At 37.9% G+C, this 24959-nt stretch overlaps 1 protein-coding gene across 2 annotated transcripts in view; it reads left to right on the top strand.

Annotated features, from left to right (window-relative positions):
- The first annotated feature begins 1628 nt into the window (after positions 1 to 1628).
- Positions 1629 to 24959, top strand: part of MGA (MAX dimerization protein MGA) — a 95212-nt gene continuing 71881 nt past the window's right edge. For both annotated transcript variants that reach the window (XM_036734255.1, XM_036734256.1), the window contains exons 1-5: positions 1629 to 1708; positions 9806 to 10948; positions 21397 to 22345; positions 23109 to 23187; positions 23863 to 23958. In XM_036734255.1, the coding sequence (XP_036590150.1) occupies positions 9885 to 10948; positions 21397 to 22345; positions 23109 to 23187; positions 23863 to 23958 (2188 nt within the window). In that variant the 5' untranslated portion in view covers positions 1629 to 1708; positions 9806 to 9884. The remainder of the gene's footprint in view (positions 1709 to 9805; positions 10949 to 21396; positions 22346 to 23108; positions 23188 to 23862; positions 23959 to 24959) is intronic.

Genomic DNA, 24959 nt, shown 5'->3' on the forward strand with positions numbered 1-24959 from the left:
GCTGTTACTCACCAGCCAAAAATTCAGGGTGGTTTCATTTCTATATATCTTGTTGCATTTCTTTAGCATCCTACTTATCATCTGCACAAATCCGGAAAACAAAGATGTGATTTTAATTTTTTTTTTCACATTTGTAACCTTTCTGAGCAAAGCAACTTGCCAACATTTTTCCACGTCTAAAAATTACATTTCTGAATTAAGGCTATTCTATCTAATTTAATCAAATAGTATGTTCGTGCCTTGCAGCATCTTCTTCCTTCATTTTCCCTGGCATTATTTTTCTGGTTTCCAGAACCCTTGTTCATGGTGTTCTCCTGTCCAAATAGGCAAATCCTTTACAGACACCCTCCCTGGTTCCCTTGGGAGGAGGGTTAGGAACGGAGCCCTAAGGCCCGCCTCTGATTGCCACAACTGCAGTCTGTGACCTCTGGACATGTTCGACTATCAGGCCCCCAAGGTCACTCCTTTAAAATTTTGTAGAAGCCTTGGCACAGGCCAAGGCGACTGGCACGCTGGGGCTGCAAGCCCTTCCTCAATTGAAAGGTGTTTGGGTAGTAGGGGGGTAGGTTGAGCCCTCGCAGGGCTCGGGGCACGCCGGCATGAGGGAGCGCAAGCTGGGCGGGTGAAGCGCGGAGGAGGGGGTGGCAGGCGCGCTTGAGGAGGTCAGGGTTAGCGACGATTCTCCAGCTCCCACGAAGACTTCGTGTGCAAGGCTCCGGGAATCGGGGTGCGTCTTGCCTGCCCCGCCCCTCCCTTTTCCAGAAGCTTCAGGACTGGGGACCAGGACGCAGAGGACTGGGAAAAAAGGAAATCCCAGTCTGCGAAGCGGGTCCGAGGGCCTAGTAGCATCTGCCGGTCCGTTTGGCCTCCTGGAACTGGGGGTGGGGTGGGGTTGGGGGGGGGGGGCGGGGTGGGCCAAGGGCCTCGCGCCGAGAATTTTACGCCTGCGCAGTGGTATGTGGCGGAAGCGCGTGCGCGGTGACGTGAGAGGGGGGGGTAGTGCGCGCGCAGTCTCTTCAGCTGGCTGCAGACACACGGTGTGCGAGCGGAACGGAATAACCCGCCCCCATCGGGATGTGAAGGACTCGGGGTGAGGTCTGCCGCGCCCAGCACGGTAACTCTCGGGCCTGGGTGGAGGGCATTTGTATAGTACTGGCCCGATAGGGGCTTTCGAGAGTTCGAAGCTCCTGGGTTTTTTTGACTCTCACGAAGCACTCAGCGGTGAGAGCTTCGCGCGCCCTATCCAGGCCGGGCCCGACGCGGGGGCAGCCTTGGGTGCGCGCGCTTCCAGGCCCCCGACCGAGACTGCGCATGACACCTCATGCGCGCCCCCGTTCCCACTTCCGGATTGCACTTCTGACGAACTGGAAAAATCGACGCCAAAGGGATCGGCCACGAGGCGGGCGGGGTGAGAAGCGCCCTAGGCGCGGCCCTGCCCTCGCGTGCGTGGGGTGCTGCGCGGCGTGGCACGGTTTGCGTGACGACACACTGTAGAGTTTGAGTCTGTTGCGATTGTGGGCAACGCATTGAATCATGAGTGCTATAATCTTCACATCGAGCACCCGAATCGCTGAGAGGGGACGTTGGTAATCCTGTTACTTTGCCTGGCTTTGACACCTGTGCACTCGTCTGTTCTTACGTGTAAAACCAGAACTGACTCCTTGAGGAGTAGCCAATGTACTAAGAAGGAGCCGTCGGCTGCTAGCTGGTGAGGAAGGGAGCTAGGTCTGAGCGGGAACCTTAGTAAACAAAGGGTTGATTGCCTGTAGGTGCTGATGAGAGAGGGCTGGGAAAACAGGTGGGGAGAGGAGGTGCTATTTTCTCTTTCCATCAGTGGGGGCAGTCTCAGGCTGCTGCAGCGTTTAAACTGGCTGAGAGGACCGAGATTTCACCTGCCCCCTACATCTTTTAGGTGAAGGGGTGGGGTGTGAGTAAGACCTCAACCAACCCTTGTGTTCTGCCTGTAGTTAGGATATCTCTGTTGTGCTTGCGAAGTGAAGTAAGTAGAGGTGATTTCTAGTGGTTGAGAGTGGGGAAAGAGTTGTAAGCTTTTTGCTGTGATTAGTTTCTCCTTCGGATTTTCGGGCCTCTACTTGCAATGATTTAGGTTTGGTTCCCTCCATCCAGCACTTAAGCTGGGTGGGATGGAGTGGAGAGAGCTGAGAGGAAAGGCAGCAACAGAAATGCTGACCCTTATAAAGTTAAAGTGTAGGGAACAGCTTGTCAGGCCTGGTTTCCGTCGCCAGAGCCGACACGTGGATCCTGTAAGAACTTTCGAACCCACCCGAGCTGCATCCGCGCGTGCATTTGCGGCCTTTACGGCGGCTTATGCTGCTGAGTCTATCGGCTAGCCCTGCAGCTTTACTCCTTGTTCCTGGGCACGACGCCGCTTGTGGGCTGCAGGGAAAGTGAATGGGGGCGGGGTGATGGCTCCTGGGATGGGGGCGGGACTAGGAGGGCTTTGAAGCTTTCTGTGGTCTCCACGGTAACAGAACGCTGCACCGCTCCCTCGGAGCTCCTTTGCGGGTTCCGGCGGGCTGCACGTGACCCTCGGGGTTGCTCTTCCCCGGAAGAGCTTTTTCTCTTGCGGTTCTTCACGTGGTACCTAGCCAGTCAGACGTTGTCTGTGAGAATTACTGCAAGAGCTGGCCTTTAGTAGACGACCAGGCCCTTTCTCTAGGGGTGGGTGACTTGCTTTTATTCCCTTTCGGAAGAATGGTACAGTACTTGGACAGCCCATTACACGACCGGGTATTCTAGCTAAAGTGTGTTTGTGTGGCTTGAGCCACCTTACTAGTGGGTAAACGTTTACAATTTCATGAAACCTTGTATCCTGGGTGTCTTGACTTGTCGATCTCGACCGAGGGGCGGCATCATATAGGTCATTGTGAGTTTAGTACCCAGAAAAAAAAATGAGTGAAATTGCCTTGTGTTGGAAAGGGTGAATTTAGCTAAGGTTCTAGTTTGCATGGCTTCTAGGCAGGAGAAGCTTCTCTGTACAAGTTTGCTAGGAATAGGGACGAACTCTTCTATCCGTATTTGCATTAGAATGGAGGTGCCCTGGTTTTTGGAAGCAGAGAACAATCCAATAAATTGCTTAGATCCTAAAAAGTTTCATTTACAAAATAATGTATTGTTTTTTGAAAACAGATTGAGAACATTTTACGTATGTGTTTTTAAAATTCCATACTTTCCTCCCATTCCAACCCACTGCTTCCTAACTCTAGCCTCTCTTCCCCCCTTTCGAGTTTTAAACTTGTAGGGGACTTGGGAGAGGGAACAACTAAATAGCCATAGTTTCAATGAATTTATTCTTATAACATCCTCTGAGCTTTAGAAACTGGAGTGAAAAATTGTATTGGAGATTGTAGATAAATGGAAAGGTCCTTAGAGAACACAATAGCTAATATCTCATGGGTGTCACAGAGGTATCAAGAAGCATTGGTTCTGTAATATTCAAGTCACAGTTTAAGTCCTTTCAAGTTGCATGCTTGGTGAAAGCATAAATCTCATTTAGTAATTAATTTTGTATTTTTGAAAGTCTAGAAATACTTGTAATCTTGGATGTCAGACTTTGTTGGTTAGCTGTATATTTTAAAATATGAATAGGACTTAGGGACTAGGAACTGGATCTGTGATTTTCTTGGTAAACATGAAACTCCTTGGTGAAAAAACTGCTACTAATGACTACAGTCGTTAGAAAATTTCCTTAAATTGACTTGCTCAGAGTAACACAGACAGTTATGTGTCAGAGACTTCCAGATCTTCTTGGCTTGGAGGCCAGCCTCCTAGGCCATGTTGTCTCTATGTATAGGAATTAATCATCAAATTAGTTAACTCAGTTGTAGTCTGAAAAAGTGTTATTTTGCAGCCAAGGAACAATTAGCAGAAAGATCATGGGCGAAAATAGATTTAAACTCAGTTTGAAATTGCAACATCGCTTCAGTTCAAAATACTCCCTGAAAAGATTGCCTTTGTTGATTATGTAACTATGATGACAACTGATAGGATGTATCATTTCTGAATATCATTTTGTTTTGCTTTTCCACATTTAAAATTCTACTTACTAATGCAATACTTTGCATGCCTAATAGAGAAATGCTGACAATTCTGAAAACTTTGAATGGTATATTGTTTATAACCAAGCTATTTGGCACTCACTGCCTGGCACATAGTATGTGCTTAAATGTTTATTGATTGAGGCCATGCAAGCCCTGACAGCTAAATCATATTGGATCGATGCACAGTTTCTTTAATTTCATTTGTGTAGGGAAACTTGAGGAAACTCCCTCACCAATGCAGAGTAATAACTGTGGCACTTTATAGCTGAGAATAGCATTGGCGCCACTGAGAGGTTAAGTGTACACAGCCTGTTCATTTTTGGAGGTGAGGTGTGGGAATATATATAATCACTTTAAAATTGTACATTTTGCCCAGGATTAGACATATGCCTGCTGGGGTATTAGTACCCCACTTTTATAGTATTGACTATACAAGCAGCCCCTATGAAGTTTGTGGATCCATAGGTCAACGATGAACAAGCTCCTCACAATCTACAACCTTTCCTGCTGCTTTTTTCATGGTTTCTGCTTATGCTGCCTAAACTTTTGGTTAAAGAACACCCAAATACACATTTCAGAATAGTTGCTTTTCGTTATATTCTAAGAGTCTCCTATCAGTTGCAGTTATTTTTGAGCCTAAAAGCAACAATATTACCTGATTTTTGAGTATCTTTCTAATTTTAAAAAAGCCAATAAAATTTGTTTTAAAATGCCAGGTAGACTTAGAGACTTATTAATTTCTTATAGAATAACATAGAGGATTTTCTCCTAAGGGGAGAACTATCATAATATATTGCCTTTTTCTTGAAAACATTGGTAATTATTATTATTGGTATCATTATTGGTATTAAAACAATAGAAATAATTTTGATTAGGAAATGCTGCAGCATTTGATACTTCAAAATTTTTTCGTGATAAGAGGAAAGGTAATTGAATAAAAAGAGGTGTGGCATTAGAGTATTTGGGTATGAATTCTACTTATGCTTAATACTTCTGAGACCTTGGACATGTCACCTAATCTTCCCATGCCTCAGTTTCCCCCACTTAAAATGAAGGGATTGGATTTAGATGGTCTCTCAAGTTCCATAGGGCTATGATCTCATGAACCTACTATTTTAATTCTTCACACATTATTTTTGTGTGTGCAAAAAGTTAATGACAGTAAATATCCTGAAGTGGAAAAAGTTTTAAAAGGGTGGTGAGGAAGTAATTTCAAAATTTTTATATGCATTCTGTTTTGTATGTAATTTTGCATAGAATTTATGCTGTTATTACATGAGTATGTTGCCAATTAGATGATTATTCTACATTTTTTCTATTCTTAAAATTTAAGTGACAAATTTTAACACTCTAGGAAAAAAAATTGATAGTATATTGAGAATTAGTATTTAAAGTAAATTATGCCCATGCAGTGAAAATATATGTAATATGGCTGTGATTTTTTTTTTTTGTGAAGTAGATGTTTGTTCATTGAATTGTTACCCCTAAGATTTAGAGAAGTCACACTTTCAGCCCCTATAAGACTCCTGGCCAGAATCAGATTAAATGTAATTGGAAAATGTTTAATAAAATAAAAAAATCCAAATGTTAATTTATGGTTTTCTAAGTTAACCTAGAGCCTACAAGGATCTATTTCTATTTAAGTTTGACACCTCTTAGATTATGACCTCACAGAAGGTTTTTTCTAATTAATTTTAAATTGATATTAACTTATATTGCTTTATTTTTAAGTTTCTGTTCCCCTCTTCCCCTAATAATGATCTGTAAACATATTATAGGAGATGTTTTCTTTATTCATCTTGAGCCTCTCCTGAATGCCAGTCCATATCACCAACTTGCCTATTAGGTATTTCCAACTAGATGTCCCTTAGGCACATCCAGCTCAACATATACAAAACATTCTTTACTTCCCAAAACTTTTCTTCCTAAAGTCCCTGTTTCTTTAAAGGATATCCTTCAAGTTACCCAAGTTTGCAGATACAGTTAGATTCAGCCTTGGTTCTGTCATTATATCTGATCCCAGTCTTGGCCATTACTCTCTTAATTTTGCTCATATGGCTACCATTCTAGTTCAAGGCTTACTTCATTCTTGGACTATTACAGTGGTCCCCAAGTTTGTCCCTCTATCAGTCTATTCTCTACATAGCTGCTAAAGAGTCATTCCTAAGACAGGTATGACTACAGTCATTTGCTTGCTGAAAAAGCTCCAGAGATCTTTCTTAACTCACAGAATACGAACTCCTCTATTGAGGATTAAATTCCTTCACAATCTGCAATGTAAGACATGCCGCCTCCTTGGAGGTTTTCAATAAGAAGCTGGATAATCACTTGTTGGCTATGTTATACTGAGGATTCCTTTTGTGTGTAGGTTTGGACTAAGTGGTTGCTGAAGTTCCTTCCAACTCAAATTTGGTGTAATTTTATGATATCTTGTCAGGCTTAATACACATCACTCATCTTTATTCTACGCTTTAGCAGAATTGGCTTATGTACTATGACTATGCCTCTTCCTCTCCCCTCTCCCAGTAATTTAACATTTCATTTCCTTGCCATTCCATAGCTGCCCTCCATGTACCTACTGCAGTCCCTTTTTATCTCTGCCTCTCAGAATCCATAGGTTCCTTCAAAATACATCTGAAATGCCACATGCATGAAGCTTCCCCACAAGTTCTTGTGTTTATTTTTCATTTTCTTACATTTGAATATGCTTTTCATTTTTACAATCAAAGCTTTTGGAGGGTTAGGTGATATGTGGGTTTTTGTATTTGTTTATAGATTATGTTAATAAGTGGTTTTCTAAGTCAGTATATGTCCTTCAAGGGATCCTTAAGTACAATTTAGTGGTCTCCGTTTCTCTTTGAAATTGATGTCACTGCTCTAGGCAACTTGTAGAGAAGGTCCTTTGATACAAGGAGTTTCTTCTTCCCAGGAGTGCTCTATAACAGTGAAGTCACAGGTATCCAGTCTTCTTAAAATAATGATTCTCTTTAAAAAAAGACTAATAACAATAGGCACAGTTTTAGGAAAGGCAAGAGCATCAGGGTATGCTCTAAAGCAGGAAGCCAGGGAAGCCAATAGGCATAGCTGAGGAGTTAGAGTATTCTAGGTTTGAGGAACCGGCAGAGAAAATGCTTAGGGGGGAGAGATAGAGTGTCTTGTTTGTGGAACATGATCTGTGTCACTGGGTTGGAGAGTATTTCTTGGGGAGTAAGGTGTAAGAAGACTGGAAAGGTAATTTATTGAGTAAGGGGGTGACATGGTATAGGACCTGTCCTTTAGGAAAATCATTTTGGTGGCTGAGTGGAGGATGGATTGGAGCAGGAAGAGACTTGAGGCAGGCATACCCTTAGGTGGGCTAGTTTGATCCACAGGGGTGAGGTGATAAGAACCTGCACTAGAATGGTGGCAATATCGGAGGAAGGTGTATTCAAGAGATGATGTAAAGGCGAGATCGACAGGCTTTGGCAACAGTTTGGATGTTGAGGATGAGAGACCGTGAAGAGTCAAGGGTGACTTCTAGATTGTGAGCCTGAGGAACTGGGAGGATTTGTATTAGACTGCAGTAATAGGAAGAGTATGAGGGGGGGAGGATTTGGGGGAAAGATTATAATGAGTTCATTTCTGGACATGTTGAGTTTTAAGGTGTCTAGTGATCATCCTTTTCTGGATATCTGAAAAGCAGTTGGAGATGCAAGATTGGATGTCAAAAGAGAGTTTGGGGCAGGATAGGTATATTTGAAAATCATCAAGTACAGAGATTAAATCTGTGGGAGCTGATGAAATCATCCCAGTGAAATAGTATATAGAGAGAAGACGCCCCAGGTCAGAACCCTATGGGACACCTACAGTTAAGAGTGAATGATCTAGATGAGGATCCAGCAAAGGAGACAGATGAAGTAGTCAGATTGGTAGGAAGAGAACCAGCAGACTGTACTGTTGAAAACCTAGAGAGAAGAGAGTATCAAGGAGAAGAGGGTGATGAATGGGTGTCAAAGGCCTCAGAGGAGGTCAGGGAGAATGAGGACTGAGAAAAGATCATTAAATTTGGCAAGTAAGCAATCATAGGTAACTTTAGAGAGAAGAGTTTTGGTGGAATAAAACTAGAAGCTGGATTGTAAGTAAAGCATCTATTTTAGACAGCCTTAAAGAAGTTTAGCTGGAAAGGACAGAAGAGATATAGGAACATAGTTATAGGAGATAGAATGATTAAGTGAGGGTTTTTTTTTAGAATGGATGAGACATGGGCATGTTTGTAGGTAGTAGGAAATGAGGCAGTAGAGAATAAGTGATAGAGGAGGAATGACAGAGACAAATATAAAAGACATAAAAATCAATATTACTTTATTTTAAAAACAGAAGGAATAAGATTGTATATGACACTATGAACTTGTATTGCATACAATTTTCTTAAAACATAAAATTTTAATCAGTAGTTATGACACTAAGTTGCTTGTCTCTGTCATGTTCTGAACTACTTTTATTCTCTTCTCACCATTTTTTTTTGGTTTCACTGACATTTTTTTCTTGTTTTATTTTTATAAATTTATTATTCTTGTGTTAAAACAAATCCCACCACATAATAAAAATCTCAGAAAGTAGTTTTTGGAAGACTTAGATTAAGCCTCAATTCACTCACCATATCTAATCCAGTCTTGGAAGTAAAGTCACAGTTGTTTAGGTAGAATTCACTGTATAGAGTGGATGAGTTGTTGAAGAAGTTTTGTGTAAATTGAATTTTTATATATCTAGAAGAAGTAGATATTTAAGGAACCCTATGATGGATCTTTTTGTAAAGTGGAAGACATGTTTTGTAACAACACAAACAAAAAATCTTGTAATAATTTAGTGGATCTTTAAATATGAGTTTCCCTAAAATAGGGCCATATACTTTTTTATATATGGAGATAAGACTTCATAGTGAACAATATAATAATTGAATGAGAGAAATTATTTGAAATAGATTAAAATTAACTTTTAAAAAATCATTGTTAGGGAAATTTACCTTAAGTTTTTTTCACCTTTAATTTTACTTCATATTCATTTCCAAATGCATTTTCTGTCCTTATCCACTGTGCCTTCCTTTGTGGAAAAGATTAGAAAAGAAACGGGAAAGATAAACAGTTCAGTAAAATGATTGCATTGACTTTCTCTGACAGCATTTGTGGTATCTCTTTGTCCCTTCCCTTATCTGCCCCTCCCAGTCCCCTGTCCCTATTTTGGCAGTGAAGAAAGGGGGCTTAAGTACTTAGTACTTAATTTTTATTCCTTTTTTTTCCAATAGTTGAAGTTATTGTGTATATTGTTTTCTTGGTTCTGCTTGTTTCACTCTAATCTAATCTAATACTTCTCTAACTTCTTGTCATTTTTGATGGCACAACAATATTTGAGTAATTCATGTATCACAATTTGTTCAGCCATTCCCTTACTTATGGTAGCCAACCATAGAAAGTGCTGTTATGTATATTTTGGTGTGTATTTGACCTTTCTGTCTTTGACATCCTTAGGGGTACACACCCAGCAATGGAGTCTCTGGGTCAAAGGGTATGGACATTTTAGTTTTAGAATGGCTATTCTTATAGTTTTGTAGCAGTGGTGTGGTAAATGAAAGAATTAAGGTATATTTATTAGAATACGTTATCCTTATTTAGATTCATTTTTCGTATCCTTATTTTAAAAATAAGTTGTTATAATATGTATAATCTTTTTCTAAAGATGCTCCAGTTATTTATTTTGCTTGTTTTCAGGATGGTGAGAACACAGGACGGGCTGTTTCGATTGTGTATTTTCTACAGTTAGTTCAAGAGAGAATTAACTACTAAAGTTATGGAGCAACAGCAGGTTGCATTGGGTAATCAAGATGGTGGGACTGTATCAGGAGCAACACCTGCCTTTTTTGTCATCTTGAAACAGCAGCAAGGAAATAGTAAAACTGATCAAGGCATTTTAGTAGCAAATCGGGATGCCTGCGCTTTAGCCAGCAGTGTGTCATCACCAGTAAAAACTAAAGTCAAGACATGCCTTCCAGCTGATTGTACCTCAGGGGGCATCACTGTCACCCTGGATAACAATAGCATGTGGAATGAGTTCTATCATCGAAGCACAGAAATGATTCTGACTAAGCAGGGAAGACGCATGTTTCCTTACTGTCGTTACTGGATAACTGGCTTGAATTCAAATTTAAAGTACATCCTGGTAATGGACATCTCTCCTGTGGATAACCACCGCTATAAATGGAATGGCCGCTGGTGGGAGCCCAGTGGCAAGGCAGAGCCTCATGTCCTGGGAAGGGTGTTCATTCATCCAGAATCTCCTTCTACAGGACATTACTGGATGCATCAACCAGTGTCTTTTTATAAACTGAAACTTACCAACAATACATTGGATCAGGAAGGGCATATTATCTTACACTCTATGCATCGTTATCTGCCACGGCTTCACCTGGTACCTGCAGAAAAAGCTACAGAAATCATACAGCTAAATGGCCCTGATGTCCATACCTTCACCTTCCCACAGACTGAGTTCTTTGCAGTGACAGCTTATCAGAACATTCAAATTACCCAGTTAAAAATAGATTACAACCCATTCGCCAAAGGATTTCGGGATGATGGATTGAACAGCAAACCTCAACGAGATGTGAGACAAAAGAACAATTCAGACCAGGAGGGGAGTAGTGTTCCCAGTTCTCCTGGTTATAGGAGCCATCTTACTGAAAGTGATGGATCAGAGATACAACAGAGTATCCAAGATACTGAATTGAGTGGCCATGAACCATCAGAGGTGGACTTGGAGAAAGCATCCTTTAATGCAGAACGAGATTTTCTTGGTTTTCTAGATTCTGGTTTGACTCCTGATGAGATTCCACAACTAAAGCAGGAAGCTTCTGAAAGGTATGGCAGTGTTTGTTTGTTTTTATAGAGTGATAGCTGTGGAGGAGAGAGGAGATTATATTATAATGGTATTATGGAATGACAATTATGGATAACTGCATCACACTTAAACTGTGTGGTAGTAGTTGTTAACTAATGACCATTTCTCATATCTTTTATGCAATGTACTTTTTGTCCTTAAGAAGGGCAGTTGAATTTAAACATTTTCCCCTCACTGTTTATCCCCCTTCCTTTTGTGGGGAACTGATATATGTCTTCAGTGTAAGGAACTTCCAATTTGGAACTCCTATCAATGAAGATTGGTAGTTGTCTGGGATGTTTTAAGACAAAAGTGTCAAACTCTGATGTCAGCAAATCTTGGCACTAATAGCTCAACCAGATTAAAATAACAAATTTAACAAAATAAATAAAAATACAATACAATATAGATAATGCTAAGTTGAGGTTTTCTAAGTCAATGTAGGACTCTTTTTCTATTTGAGTTTGATACCACTGCTCTAAGAGGTTAAGTGATTTGCTCTGGGTCGCAGAGCTAGTTGAATGTCTTGGAGGCAGACCAGACTTAAAACCAGATCTTATCATCTTGTAGACAGAATGCATGAATATTTTTCTCCAGACTTAGTAACTAAAATATGTCTCATCAAAACTGTCATTGATAGTTTGTGTTCAGTATGTTTTGGATTTCAAACATCTGCAATTGATTAACATGGGTAGATTATAGCTGCAGTGGAGGCAAAAGTGAGGTTCTGAGTTTAATCACTGAAAAGACCAATGTTAAATATGTTAACTGGTATACAGTCAGGACAAACAGAGCCTGGCATTATGCTATTGGTGACTACTTTACAGTTTTAAAAATTGAAATTTGTTGCGTATTTTTTTTCCTTCAGATTACATTGAATACTGTGTGCTCAGGTACTTAAAACTCTGTAGAGGTTCTTTAATCAGTATTATGCAGGGGGATGATATGATTGGGGGTTCTTGAATTAGTTTTGCACACACTTTTTTTGGGGAGGCAATTGGGGTTAAGTAAGAGCAAGAGCACAGGCATTTAATGAACCAGCTATTGAGATATCTCAACCCCATTTCCATCTTGAAGGTTTTCATAGACCATTCAAGATTTTGTTCATCACACCACCAAGGACTGGTAATATATTGAATGGAATATGAGACCAGTTAGCTCTCATGCAATTACTGATTATACAATTTGTGAATTATCCCTACCCTAAAATGCTTAAATCTCCCTCTTCTTAACTTTTCATCATTAGTACCTCCACCAGGGGCTTAGAGAAAGGAAGATAGGTAACACTGAAATAAATTTTGGGTGATTTTTCTTTTTCTTTTTTCCTTACCTTTTTTTGGCCCTTTAATTTTGGTTGAATAATTTGTTGAGGAGAAGAATGAAACTAATAGTGAAAACGAGACTTTTGGATTATCTAGGTATCTTATATCTATTCATCCAGTTCCTTATCTTCATCAGCAAATGATAGAACAAAAAACAATAGATTATTAGCTCATTTATTTGCTTTTATCTTTTACCATTGTGTGTGTTTATGTTTCCACATCTCTTTCTTAAGTGTTTTTCTCCCATCTAGGAAGGGGAAACAGCTTGCCTAAAAATTAACTCTTTTTCCTTTCCATTTCACTCAAAAGAGATTGTAGGATTTAGATCTGAAAGGCATCTTGGGAATCATCTAATCCAACTCCTCATTTTGCAGATGAGAAAGCTAATACCTATGGAGTTTTCCAAGGTAGTAAATAGAGCTAGAATTTGAACCAATGTTCTTTAACACCAAATCCAGTGCTCCTTCCTCTTTATCACTCATGAATTTATTCCCTTCCCCTCCTTTTTTTTTAGCATCTCCAGTTTTTCTTTCTATGGGTTCCTTCTTCAGATTTGCATAGGGCTCTACTTTCTTGAAAACAAAAATATTATTTTGGAGTTTTATTTATAATTTTTGTGTTTACATGAACCATTTAAAAATTTTTTTTTCTTCAGTTAACCAAAATCTGCTGCCCCTCATTCTAAAAGAAAGGAAAAGAGTCCTTGAAACAAATACGTATAATTAAATAAAACAGTTTCCCTCATTGGTTTTGTCTAGTAAATATATCTCAGTCTGTACTCTTGAGTACATGATCTTTCTGTCAGGATGTAGATAGTGTGCTTCATTATGGGTCACCCGAAATGGTATTTGATTATTGAGATGATCATAGTTTTCAAGTTTTCTTTTTACAAAGTAGTGTTGTTATTGTATAAATAGTCCTCCTTGTTCTGCTGACTTCATTTTTTGTCATTTTATATGAGTCTTCCTAGGTTTCTCCAAAATTGTCCCTTTAATCAGAGGTGTTAAACATAAAATCAGCCCAAAAAACTCCTGAGTACTGCCCGAACTATATTAGAATGTAACTGGAAAGTGTTTAACAAAGTAAACAAAAGTACAGTACAATGTAAATAATGTTAATTTGTGGTTTTCTAGGTCAACAGAAGCAATCAGGGATCTGTTTTTATTTGAGTTTGATACCACTGCCCTTCATCATTTCCTGTATTAGTCATTTCTTTTTATGTTCTCTAACCCCTCATCCCGCTATTCAGTTGAGCCTTCCCTTATACTAAAGAAAACTGTAAGGAAATCCAAGGGACACAGCAACTGTCTGGTAATAGTATATTCACAGTTCTGCGCTTGTATTCCTCTTATATCACTTCTGGGTCCCAGATTGGTCATGCTATATTAAATGCATTTTTTGTTGTGCTTCCTCTTAGTGTTTTTTTTTTTAATTTGTGTTGTGATCACTGTATATTGATTTCTTCATTCTGCTTACTTCACTCTGTACCACTTCAGTCATATTTCTCAAAATTCTTTGTACTCATAATTTTATAGCACAATCACATTCTATTATATTCATATACCAAAATTTAGCTGTTTCCTAATTAATGGGCACATATTTTGTTAACTGTTTATTATTGCAAAAAGTGTTGATACAAATGTTTTGATATTCACAGGGCAATTCTGTATCAGATGTTTTCTCATTAGCTCCCAGATTCTATGTAAGTGGCAATGTAGCTGCCCTTTTTTTCTTTTAACTCTATACTAGTAGGAAGTATTATTTTACTATACCTCATATACATACATACATACATACATACCTTGTATACGTACATACTTGAAGGTCACTAATCATGGACTCTTGAGTTGGAAGAGATTTCAGCGACAGATACCTAAAGAAGTAAATCTGCTGTACAACTTTCTCTATTCATTACCATTTATTTAGCCTTTACCCTTAAGGCCTCCAGTGAGTGATAAGTGATAACTCTTTTTGGAGGTAACCTATTATTCTACTTGAGTAATTTTTAGGAAATTCTTTCTGTACAGTAGTAATTTAAGTGAAAGGAGCACCAGATTTGAAATCAGAGGACCTAGATTTGTTCATTGACTGTGTAACCTTGCCAAGGCAGTCTCTCGTGTTCTTATTTTCGGGTCTCTTCTAACACAAAAACTGATGACACTTGGGCCTCATGCAATGCTGTGAGGTATGTACTACAAGGACTACCACCGTTTTGTAGATGCCAAAACAAATGCATAGAGGTTAAGGGTTAGTCAGTCAACGAATAATCATTTATTAAATGCCTACTGTGTGCCAGGCACTGTATTAAGAACCAGTGACTATGTGATCATGGGTATCAGAGGTAAAATTTGAACCACTTTTTTTGACTGAAAAGGCCATCACACTTTCCACTGTTGTGTTGCAGCAAGATCAATTCCACAAAAGCTTACTAATTACTATATGCCAAGCACTATACTCAGTGCTGCAGATACAAAGATAAAAATGATAGCCACTTATCTCAAGGAGCTTACATTTATTGGAACACAAACATTATATTATTTTTTTCCTGTAGGAAGTGGCACCTGAGTTGTACTTTGAAGGAAGCTAAGTATTTATGAGGTAGCGGTGAGGAGGGAAATAGTGTTGATACCGACTGAGAAAATCATTAGAATTATATGGGTTCATGAAATTCCTATAGCTTCCCCCCAAAGTCAGCTCACATCTCATCTGTTAAATGAGGTGTTTCTTTATTTCTTCTCTTCTTCACCTCCTTTCAGTTGCTACTGTTTTCCTTTAAAATGCCTGCGTACATTTTGTATCCTCCAGGAGGATGGGACTTTTTTTTTTAGTATCCTCAGTTTATAGTAAAGCGTCCCTTCTCTTCCCTTCCTTTCATCTCTCCTCCCTCTTCCTTCCTTCTTTTCCCCTGCCTTCCTCATTTTCCCTCTGTCCAGGGTATAATACCCTTACTGCCCAAAGAAATGTAAATTTTGATCACTGAAACGTCACCCAGTGGGAGGTCTGCAAGATACCGGGTCTACTGCAAGATTTTTTTCTTGAGGACCAATGTCTTAAACACAAATCACTCTGGCACTCACTGATTGGCCAACAATAGGCACTGTTTTGGGCCCTGACAGGCTCAGAGTGAATGTAAATAGCTATTGTTTTTATTTTGGCCAGAAACCCTGTGGGGTTTCCCTCTCAGTTTGACTTTTTTTTTTTAACTAGGTAAAAGAGGCCATTCTCTCTCTGCCTCTTTTCTTACCTAGCCTTGATCATTGAATGGGCCTTGCCTCAGTCAGACTGAGACCTGTTAAAGACCTTAGCTCAGGCCTGTGGCTCAGTTCTTGGGCTGCTTGCAGCACTAAAGGATTTCCTCTACATGCAAAGGATGTTTTCCTCTACATTTTTCTGCTGGCTGGAAATCCTTTGGCCCTCCTGCAAGGGGTCCTGGTTGTTTGTCTTTCCTTCTTGAAGAGGACCATGACATCAGGGAGGTGATGCCATGACATGCAAGTGAACTGGACTTTTTAAGTGAGGTGGGCTTTGCAAAGTCACCAGCCTCACCTTCTCCCCCAGAGTCACCTGGCAAGTGGCAAGATTTAGATCAGGACAACTGGAGATAGCTTTAGATGCAGTGGGAGACCTTGACCTTTTTAAGCTAAGGCAGGGTCTGTACAACCTGCTGTTGTTTTTAATTATATAATTGTAATTATTATGTACATTTATTATTTTGGTAATGTTCTTTTTACTCTGTACCACTTCATATAACTTACCATAGTTTTTGAATTCTTGTGTGTTGTTTCTTGTAATACTTTAATATTTCGTTGTCTTGCGTTCATATCCCATACATAAATAATAATTTGGTTTAGACTTTTCCCAATTGATGATGAGCCTCATTTATTTCTAGGTTTTTACTCTTAAAATAGATTTTTTTTTCCTTTCCTTGTTGTTTTTGATGTATAGTCCCAGCAGTGGGACCATTGTGTCAAAGGACTTGCAATTTCTGTAACTTAGTGGTATAATTGCACGTTGCTTTACAACTGGTCCAACTTTACCAGTATTGTAAGGACTTTCCTGTTTTACAAAACCCTGCCAATATTGATTTTTTTCATCTTTCATCATCTCTTCCAATTTTATTGGTTATTAGGTGTACTCTGAGTTGTTTGCATTTATCTAATTATTGGCTATTTTGAACAGTTTTTTCATGTGCTAATGCTAATTAGTTTCATTTTTTGAGAACTACTTATTCATATATTTACCACATATATTAGAAGATGACTCTTAATGTCATAAACTTGCCATTCTCTTCCACATTTTGGATGAAAAACAGAATCCTTGCCAACAAATATGTGTAGTTAAGGAAAACAGTTTCCCTCATTGTCTTTGTAAATATATCTCAGTCTGTATGCTTGAGTACATAATCTTTCTGTCAGGAGGTAGATAGTATGCTTCATTATGCATCATCTGAAATGGTATTTGGTTATTGAGTTGATCATAGTTTTCAAGTTTCTTTTTACAAAGTATTGTTGTTATATAAATAGTTCTCCTTGTTCTGCTTACTTCATTCTTTGTCATTTCAGATGAGTCTTCCTAGGTTTCTCCAAAATTGTCCCTTTAATCAGAGGTGTTAAACTTAAAATCAGCCCCCAAAACTCCTGAGTACTGCCCGAACTTTGTAATTTGTTTGTACTTGCTCTGAAGTTCGGTTTGCTGGCTATTTCTCTCGAACTAAGTGAGTTTATATGCGTAAGTTGGATTAAAGTAAGATTGTTAACACCTTAACATTGCTTTCCTTAGTAAAGCAGATCAAAGAACTTGTGCTGGCAGCGTTCTTGTTGTTGGGCTTGTGTTGGTCTTTTACCCCCACAACAGCTGCTAGCCAAATTGTTGCAAAAACACTCCATATTAGAAGTTATATCAAGCCATTTGGAGATGAAGGAATAGTCATGAATGTGAATTCTGAATTTTAAGAAATAGGATACCACCAAAATATCCTAACAAAATTGAAATTATTACGTAAGAAAGATAGATCATGGTATTTTGAGCTGGAATAGATTTCTATATAGGGGCCATCTAATATTAACTGGATGAGTAAACTGAGGTTCAGAAAGGTAAAATCATGTAATAATAGAATTATAACAGGAAGGGACCTTTGGCTCCATTTAGTGACTTGCTTTGTGTCACATAGGTAGCAAATAATGGACTCAGGATTTGAATCTAAATCTTCTGACTCCAAATCCGGTGTTCTTTCCATTAGGAAATAAGCAAATTGCCATGGCCTTGAAGCAAGAGCAGAGGGATGGTGAAGACATACTTGTCTTTGAAAAATGTTAGTCATGAACTGCGTTTTGCATTTTGCACTGTTTTATCTTTTGTGCTAGTGACTTTCAATAATCCATTTATCTCCTGCCCCTTCTCTTTCTTCTCTTCATCCTACCCACTATCATTGTAAATGTCATCCAGGTTTCCACTTTTTTTGCTTCAGTGAAAGACAGGGTTGTGAATTTGTAGCTCTAGGGGTGCATAATGTAGGGGTTGCCACAAGATTTAGGGTTTTTCTTTAACACATTAGCTTCACCTTTGCAGTAAATTGAAGAAGATTTATTTATGTCAGTTAAGCAAAGATGCATTTTTGTTGTTGGAAAGTTTTATTGTTGCCCTTTGATTTACCGTTACAGTATTTCCAAAATAAGTGAAAACAACCAACATAGTGAATCTGGCAGCTTCTGCAGCATTCTGCATCATGTAATGCCTCACTCTGTATCAAGAGATGGGCTGTGTTTCATCAGATGTTCCTTGGGACCAAAATTGGTTTTTACAATTAATTAAAATTCAGCTGCCTTTCAGCATTATTTTCATTTATGTTGCTGTAGTCTTTGTGTATATAGTTCTAGCCCTGCTTTCAACTCCCTCTAAACTACACCTATGTAGCAGAGCTACTTGTTTTTATAAGTTACTTGTTCTTATGTGAGTAATCAGAGAAACTTTGAATACTAGAACGTCATTATGTTAGTAATAGGAGTAAATTTAATGGGAGAAAAATGCTTAATTACTCTTCAGATTTGCTGAATTGATGCCAACTTATTGCCCTTAAGTTGGGGACACTAAGTAGTTATTGAAGATTTTAAGGCATTTTCTACCTCCGCCACCCTCATCTCTTACAAAAAATTTAAGAAACCAAACCAAAATGGGAAACACTTGTTGGTTATCACCATACTCTGATTCTGGGTCTGCCCCCTCTATTTTGACTTTATCTAGACTTTTCTCTACAAATTCTGACTCAATTCCCCTTTTATGCTTCCACATTGGTGCTGGTAAAGGTCTGACTCCCAGAAGTATGAAAAACATACTAAGTTTTAGTTCTTTTTTTTCCTTTTCCTTTTTTTTTTCCTTTCCTTTTCTTTCTTTTGGAAATTTGGGAATGTAGGGTGATAACCACTTTTAAAAGATTATAGAATTTGATAACCCTTCAATATAGGTAATTTAAACACTTTAATATTTTTTACCCATTCTTATGAAAGTATGTATATATGCTGTTGATCTGAATATAGGCTGTATCCCCAAAATATGATCTCTGTCAGGGAACAATAAAGATATACCCTGGAAAAAATCAGCTTTTCTCACTTGATCTCTTTCCTCAGTGAACTGTTTGGGTCATTCATCTTCCTTCTTGAGCAAATACAGATGCTTCTTTTTCCCAAATAGTAGTTAATGGTTTAATGTCATCGAGGTTTGAAGTAGAATAACTTAGGGATATGGTCTTGGCAATATTCCATTTAGTTTTTAAAAAAAATCAGTGCTAGAATGATAAAGGTATGTGGTGCAGTAGAATACTAGATTGTGGGATGTGAACCTGGGTTCACGTCTCAGTTCTGCAGATCACTTAACTACACTGCTTTAGTTTCCTCCCTCATAAAATGTAGGGATTGGACTACATGACTGCTATAGGGTTTTTCACCTCCAAATCTGTGATTCTGTAGTATGCTTATCAAATTTACAAGTATCTTAAGTATAGGCTAAATAACTAACATGAGGGTAGATATCAGTGAAGATCTAGAAATACCTTGATTGTCTAAAACGAGGGAGTCTTAACCAATGGTCTATGAACTTAAATTTATTTTTTAATAACTGTAGTTAGATACAATTGATTTCTGTTGTAATTCTCTGTGTTTTATATATTTAAAAACAGTATTCTGAGAAGGGATCCATAGGCTTCTCATCAGACTGCCAAAGGAGTCCATGATACAATATGTGGTCTAGAATATTGAGCCAGATCTAGACTTGTTCTGCTTTGTCCCAGAGGGAAAAACTAAGAACAGGCAGAATTTGTGAAGAAATACATTTAGGTTTGATATAGGAAAAAAGAGTGCTTTAGGAGAAAGCAAGTTCTGACTTGTTTGAGGTCTTGAAGCAATGGCTGGATGCCCAAATGTCAGATGTATTGTGGAGGGAAATCTTAGTCATTCATGTGTTAGGCTAGTCACCTTTAGTAGGTCCTTTCCTACTCTGGCATTTTGTGAATCCCTGAAATAAAACCCATCTGAAAACCTCTTACCTGACCCAGGGTAGGTTTTCCCATCCATTTTCTTAATTCTTGATCTTTCCAATTATTACAATTGTGAATATAGTCTTGTTTAAATTTAGTGTAATCCTTGGATCTGCAAGACAGGATTTTAGATTCATACTTAGATTCATAGTTTGATTTTGTATTCTGTATTTGAAAAAATATTTTTAATTAAGGGGGGGTCACTAATTGGAAAGTGATAGTCTCTGTTCCCCAGAGAGAGGCATTTCAAAGAATTCTTTTAAACTTCATAAAAGCATATTTTAGCAGATTTTTAGAAAATGTAAAAAAAATTTCCTTATTTGGATCAAGAGAAAATCATGGAAGCTTTTAGCTGTTAATAAAAACTACTCTTAATGTTCTTTTTTCCCCTCTTCCAGCTTTAACAGAGAAGCCCACTTTTAATTGGCCTTTATTGACTTTCTGTCACTGATAGGAATTTTTGAGAAAGGTGCAGTTAAGATGTAACTCTGTGGTAGGTTCTGATTTTGAAATGTTTTATTCTAAGACCAGCTTGGTAAGTTAGGCAGTTGCTTGGATGTGCCTGATTTGAAAAATCTAATTTCAGCTGTGCTATTTTAGTGTGAAACCTCAGATCTTTTATGTAACTGTAAGAGGAGGTAGTACGATATCTGGCATGCCATGATCCATGAAATCAGGAAGAGTAGGACATGATTGAAGGAATAAACAACAGTATGATATCACTATATCACTGTATCAGTATAATCCACAAATATAGGAAAAAGAAAAGTCAGAATCCCTGGGCTTGATGCTACACTTTTAGCTTTTTACTATTGGCAAAAGTTTTCCTTACCTTTTTAAGCCTTAGTTTCCAACTGTAAAGTGGGGGTGATACTTGTACTATTGTATTGACTCATCTTGTAAGAAAATGCTTTGTAAATTATATAAATGTGAATAAACTCTTGTGCCATGAAATAATAATAGCTTTAAAGTTTGCAAGACACTTTATATATGTTATCTCATTTGATCCCCAGAACAGTGCTCTGAGGTCAGTGTTGTTATTATCCCTATTTTGTAGCTGAGGAAACTTAAACCAAAGCCATCTAGTGACACTGTTTTTGCATTATGCATTTATTTTAAATGTATAAAATTAGCTGGCACATTTAAAGGCCCTTCCTAATGTTTACCATTATTTTTCGATGTGTTGAAAGTCAGTTTGCTTTTACCTGTTGATAAGCAGATAATTGCTTTCTAGGTTTTAAATTGGATGAGAGTTATTTATCTTTCTTCCAATCTTGAGATCAGTTAAAGCATCATTAGGAAAATAGGTGAGCTGATTTCAGTAATGTATTTTTCCACTTAGGGGAGAGCAAGAAGATTGATTTATTTTTAAAAGTTTGTTCTTTAATGGATATCACATAGTTGATAGAAATATGTTGTAGGATATTATTGTTGACTGAATACTTCATAGAACCTTAATTACACAGTTCTGCATATTACTTTAAGAATGGATATGACTTTGTCCCCAGCAGTATCTTGAGATTTTTTTCCTTTTATATTTCTTGTATATAATTACAGCTTTTTTTCCTTTTCCCTCTAGTCCTATTGCCAGTAGCTTTGAAGACAACTCTCATGTAGCATCACCATTAGACCCAAATGAAAACTTTAATGTGGTTATTAAAGAAGAACCCCTAGATGAATATGACTATGAACTTGGTATGTGCCCTGAGGGAGTTACAGTAAAGCAAGAAGACACTGATGAAGAAACTGATGTGTATTCAAACAGTGATGATGAACCCATACTGGAGAAACAACTAAGGCGTCATGAAGAAATAGATGACTCAGATGTTGACTATTCTGCCAAACGGCCACTCAGTAGCCCATCAGGTGTTGCTAAAGCCAAAATGTTAAAACTGGATAGTGGCAAGATGCCAGTGGTCTATCTAGAACCTTGTGCTGTAACTAAAAGCACAGTAAAGATCTCTGAGCTACCTGAAAATATGTTTTCTCAAAGTCGGAAAGAGAGGTCTCCTGTATTGACTGAATTAGACTATATGCCTGCATATTTGGAGAATTCCAGGAAATCTAGCTTCTGCTTATCCAGGGAAGTAGAGAAAGAACTTAGGAAACAGCCACCAGAGCTCAGAGCACCACAGAAATACTCCTGTCTTAAAGATCCTGATTGGAAATATCCTGATTTGAGTGAAAACATTAGCACGTCAAAAATACTTAGCACTAATCCTAAAAGCTTAGATGGAGATTTTTTTTCAGAAAAAGATGACTTGGGCAGAAAGAGAACAACTGTGTTAAAAATTGCAGGGGCTACAAAAGCCTCCACTGCTACTCAGAATGTCACTCCAAGTGTTCCAGGAAAGAGAGGAAGGCCCAGAAAATTTAAACTCTCCAAGGCAGGGAGGCCACCTAAAAGTACAGGAAAATCTATAACAGCCAACAAAACTACCCCTGTGGCACCTGGGAATGCCTTTCCAGATGTGAAACCAGATCTTGAAGATGTAGATGGTGTCCTTTTTGTTTCCTTTGCATCAAAGGTAAGTTTATTACTTTTAGCATTTTTTTAGGTCATATGGGAAGAATTATAATGATTTGCTTTCACTCTATATTGGTAATGTACCTAGAAATCATAGTTGTTATCACTGAAACCACTAGAGTCCTCCTGAAGTATATCTTTTTAAAATGTTAGCACCTATTATTACCCTTCTTGGAAATTTCATTACAAGAACTTCAAAGATAAATCCTATTTTAAATCAGTGTGAGTGATTTTTGCTTTAATTGAAAGTAGAATTCGTACTTTTTCATTTATTGGCATTAAATCTGTAGAGACTTTCATAAAGTGAAAACACTTTCATTCAGTGTTTTTAAAAATAAGGCCCACGCACCTTTTGAGAACCAAAGATTGTCTCTGTAATCAAAGTTTATTCCCTTTAACTGATTTATATAAAATTGATTTTCCACAGTAGTATAACCAAAGTGATTTTTTTCTCTGGCTCCTCCTTTTGGTTCCCTTCATAATCCTCCCATCATCAGCTCTGTTCTCTTGCTGACTACTGTGATACTGAATTCCATCACTGTTTTCTTCTTGTTCCCACTTCATCATAGTGTTGAAATGGCTACTGTAGTATGGATCCCAACTTTATTGCCCCCAAGAAATTGAAGCATATTTTAAAATATGTATTTATAATAGTGTTATGACATAATAATTGGTCAGTTAACTATGAATCTGGTATTACACGTAACCCACCTACTTTACTTCAGTTTTAAGCTCTTAATGTTGATTTGAAATCCTGTATTTAGGAAGCTCTGGACATTCACACAGTTGATAGAGCAGTTGAAGAACCCACCGGTCTTCAGGAGTCTGCCACCAGTGATCCAGGTATTGAAGTAGTATAAAAGCCAGAAATACTGGTATGATTTGTCTCTGGAAGTAAGTAGATTATAGATAACAGACATTTATTAAATGCTAATTACTATGTCTCAGGCACTGTATTAAGCACTTTAAAACTATCCTGTTTTATTTTTACAACAATTCAGGGAGGTAGATGCTATTATTATTCTCATTTTACAGATGAGGAAATTGAAACAAAGGTTAAGGGACTCCAGATTCCAAGTCCAGGTCTCTAAGTACTAACAATGCAGGATTTTCTTTGTCTAGTATGCGTTTATGCAACATCTTCCCAGCTCTAAGGACCTAGCACAACTCATGGTCATCGCTGAAATAAAAACTGTCTGAGAATCTTCCCTGTCCACTCAGAACATTTCTTTACTTAGGCCTGGGGTTTGATTCTTGCCTGGTGAGCCAAGCAATGCCCAGTGATGGACTGTTTTCAGAGGATTAGTTTAGCTAAGTTTGAAGAAGTTCTATAACTAGTTTGGCTTCTGTGTGATAAATTATTTGTCTACCACAATCCCAAAAGTTTATCTGCTAAGTTGTAGTGAAATTGTACTCCGTCAGTTGAGGGGGTACTCAAACTGACAGTATCATAATATTTGAAATGTTGAGGTATATGACATAGATTTTATTCTATTAATCTCTCTACTTTCTGAGTAGGTTGCAGAGCAAGGATTTGCCAGCTGGAACAGGAGTTGTTAGAAGATTTGAAGTCCTTGAGGCATAAACAAGTGATCCATCCTGGTCTTCAAGAAGGTAAGTAGGAATGGGAGGGGGTAGTTACTATAGTTCTAAAAAAAGAATTCTTAAATGAAGTAGACAAAATAATAATATTCTCTTGCATAAAATTCTTCCTTTTTTATTTTGTTAAATAATTAATAGAATTGATTAATTTCTTATAGAAATAACCTTTGGTTTAGTTATCCTTTTTCTTTTGTCTCCTACTTTATTTCCTTTGTAGGTTCAATTTATTATGTTGGTTTTTTCTTTTTCACTAATGCAAGCATTTAGGACTATGCATTTTCCTCTGAGCAAGTTCTGCACCAAGTTGAAAAATTTCCATGTGTTGTATTTATATTTTTATTATTAGAAAGTATATTGTGAATTAGATTTTGTCTCTAACCTTTCACTAAAAGTGTTTATCTTTGTGGACCAGTGTATTTGAGTATTAGCATTATCACTTAACTCTTTGTGACCTTGGGCACATCACTTTGTCTTTTTTCAACCTCAGTTTCCTTATCTCTATGCTGGGAATAATATTTGTTCTGGCAGCTAGGTGTATGGTGGATAGAGGGCCAAGCCTGGAGTCAAAAAGACCTGAATTCAAATGTGGCTGCAGACACTTAACTAGCTGTGTGACCCTGGGCAAGTTACTTAACCTCTGTTTGCCATAGTTTCCTCATCTGTAAAATGGGGATAATAATAGCATCTGCCCCCAGGGTAGTTGTGAAGATCAAATGAAATAATAATTAATTGTAAAGTGCTTAGCACAGTGCCTGGAATTTGTTAGCTATCATCATCATCATCATCATCATTGTCGTCATCATCAAACATGATTTTCTATGTAGAACTTTTTGTAAAATGAGTACTACATAAATGTTAGTCATTTAATCCAATCAGTACAAATTCTTTTTTAGGCTGATTTAGCTCATTTATGTGCACTGTTTTAATGTATGCTAATGAACACAGTGTTAAAATTTTTTTTTTTAGTAATATTGTTTGCTTTCTTTTTGCTCATATCTTTCTATAGGTATTTT

The sequence above is a fragment of the Trichosurus vulpecula genome, chromosome 8 (assembly GCF_011100635.1).
Source record: "Trichosurus vulpecula isolate mTriVul1 chromosome 8, mTriVul1.pri, whole genome shotgun sequence".
Classification (NCBI taxonomy): domain Eukaryota; kingdom Metazoa; phylum Chordata; class Mammalia; order Diprotodontia; family Phalangeridae; genus Trichosurus; species Trichosurus vulpecula.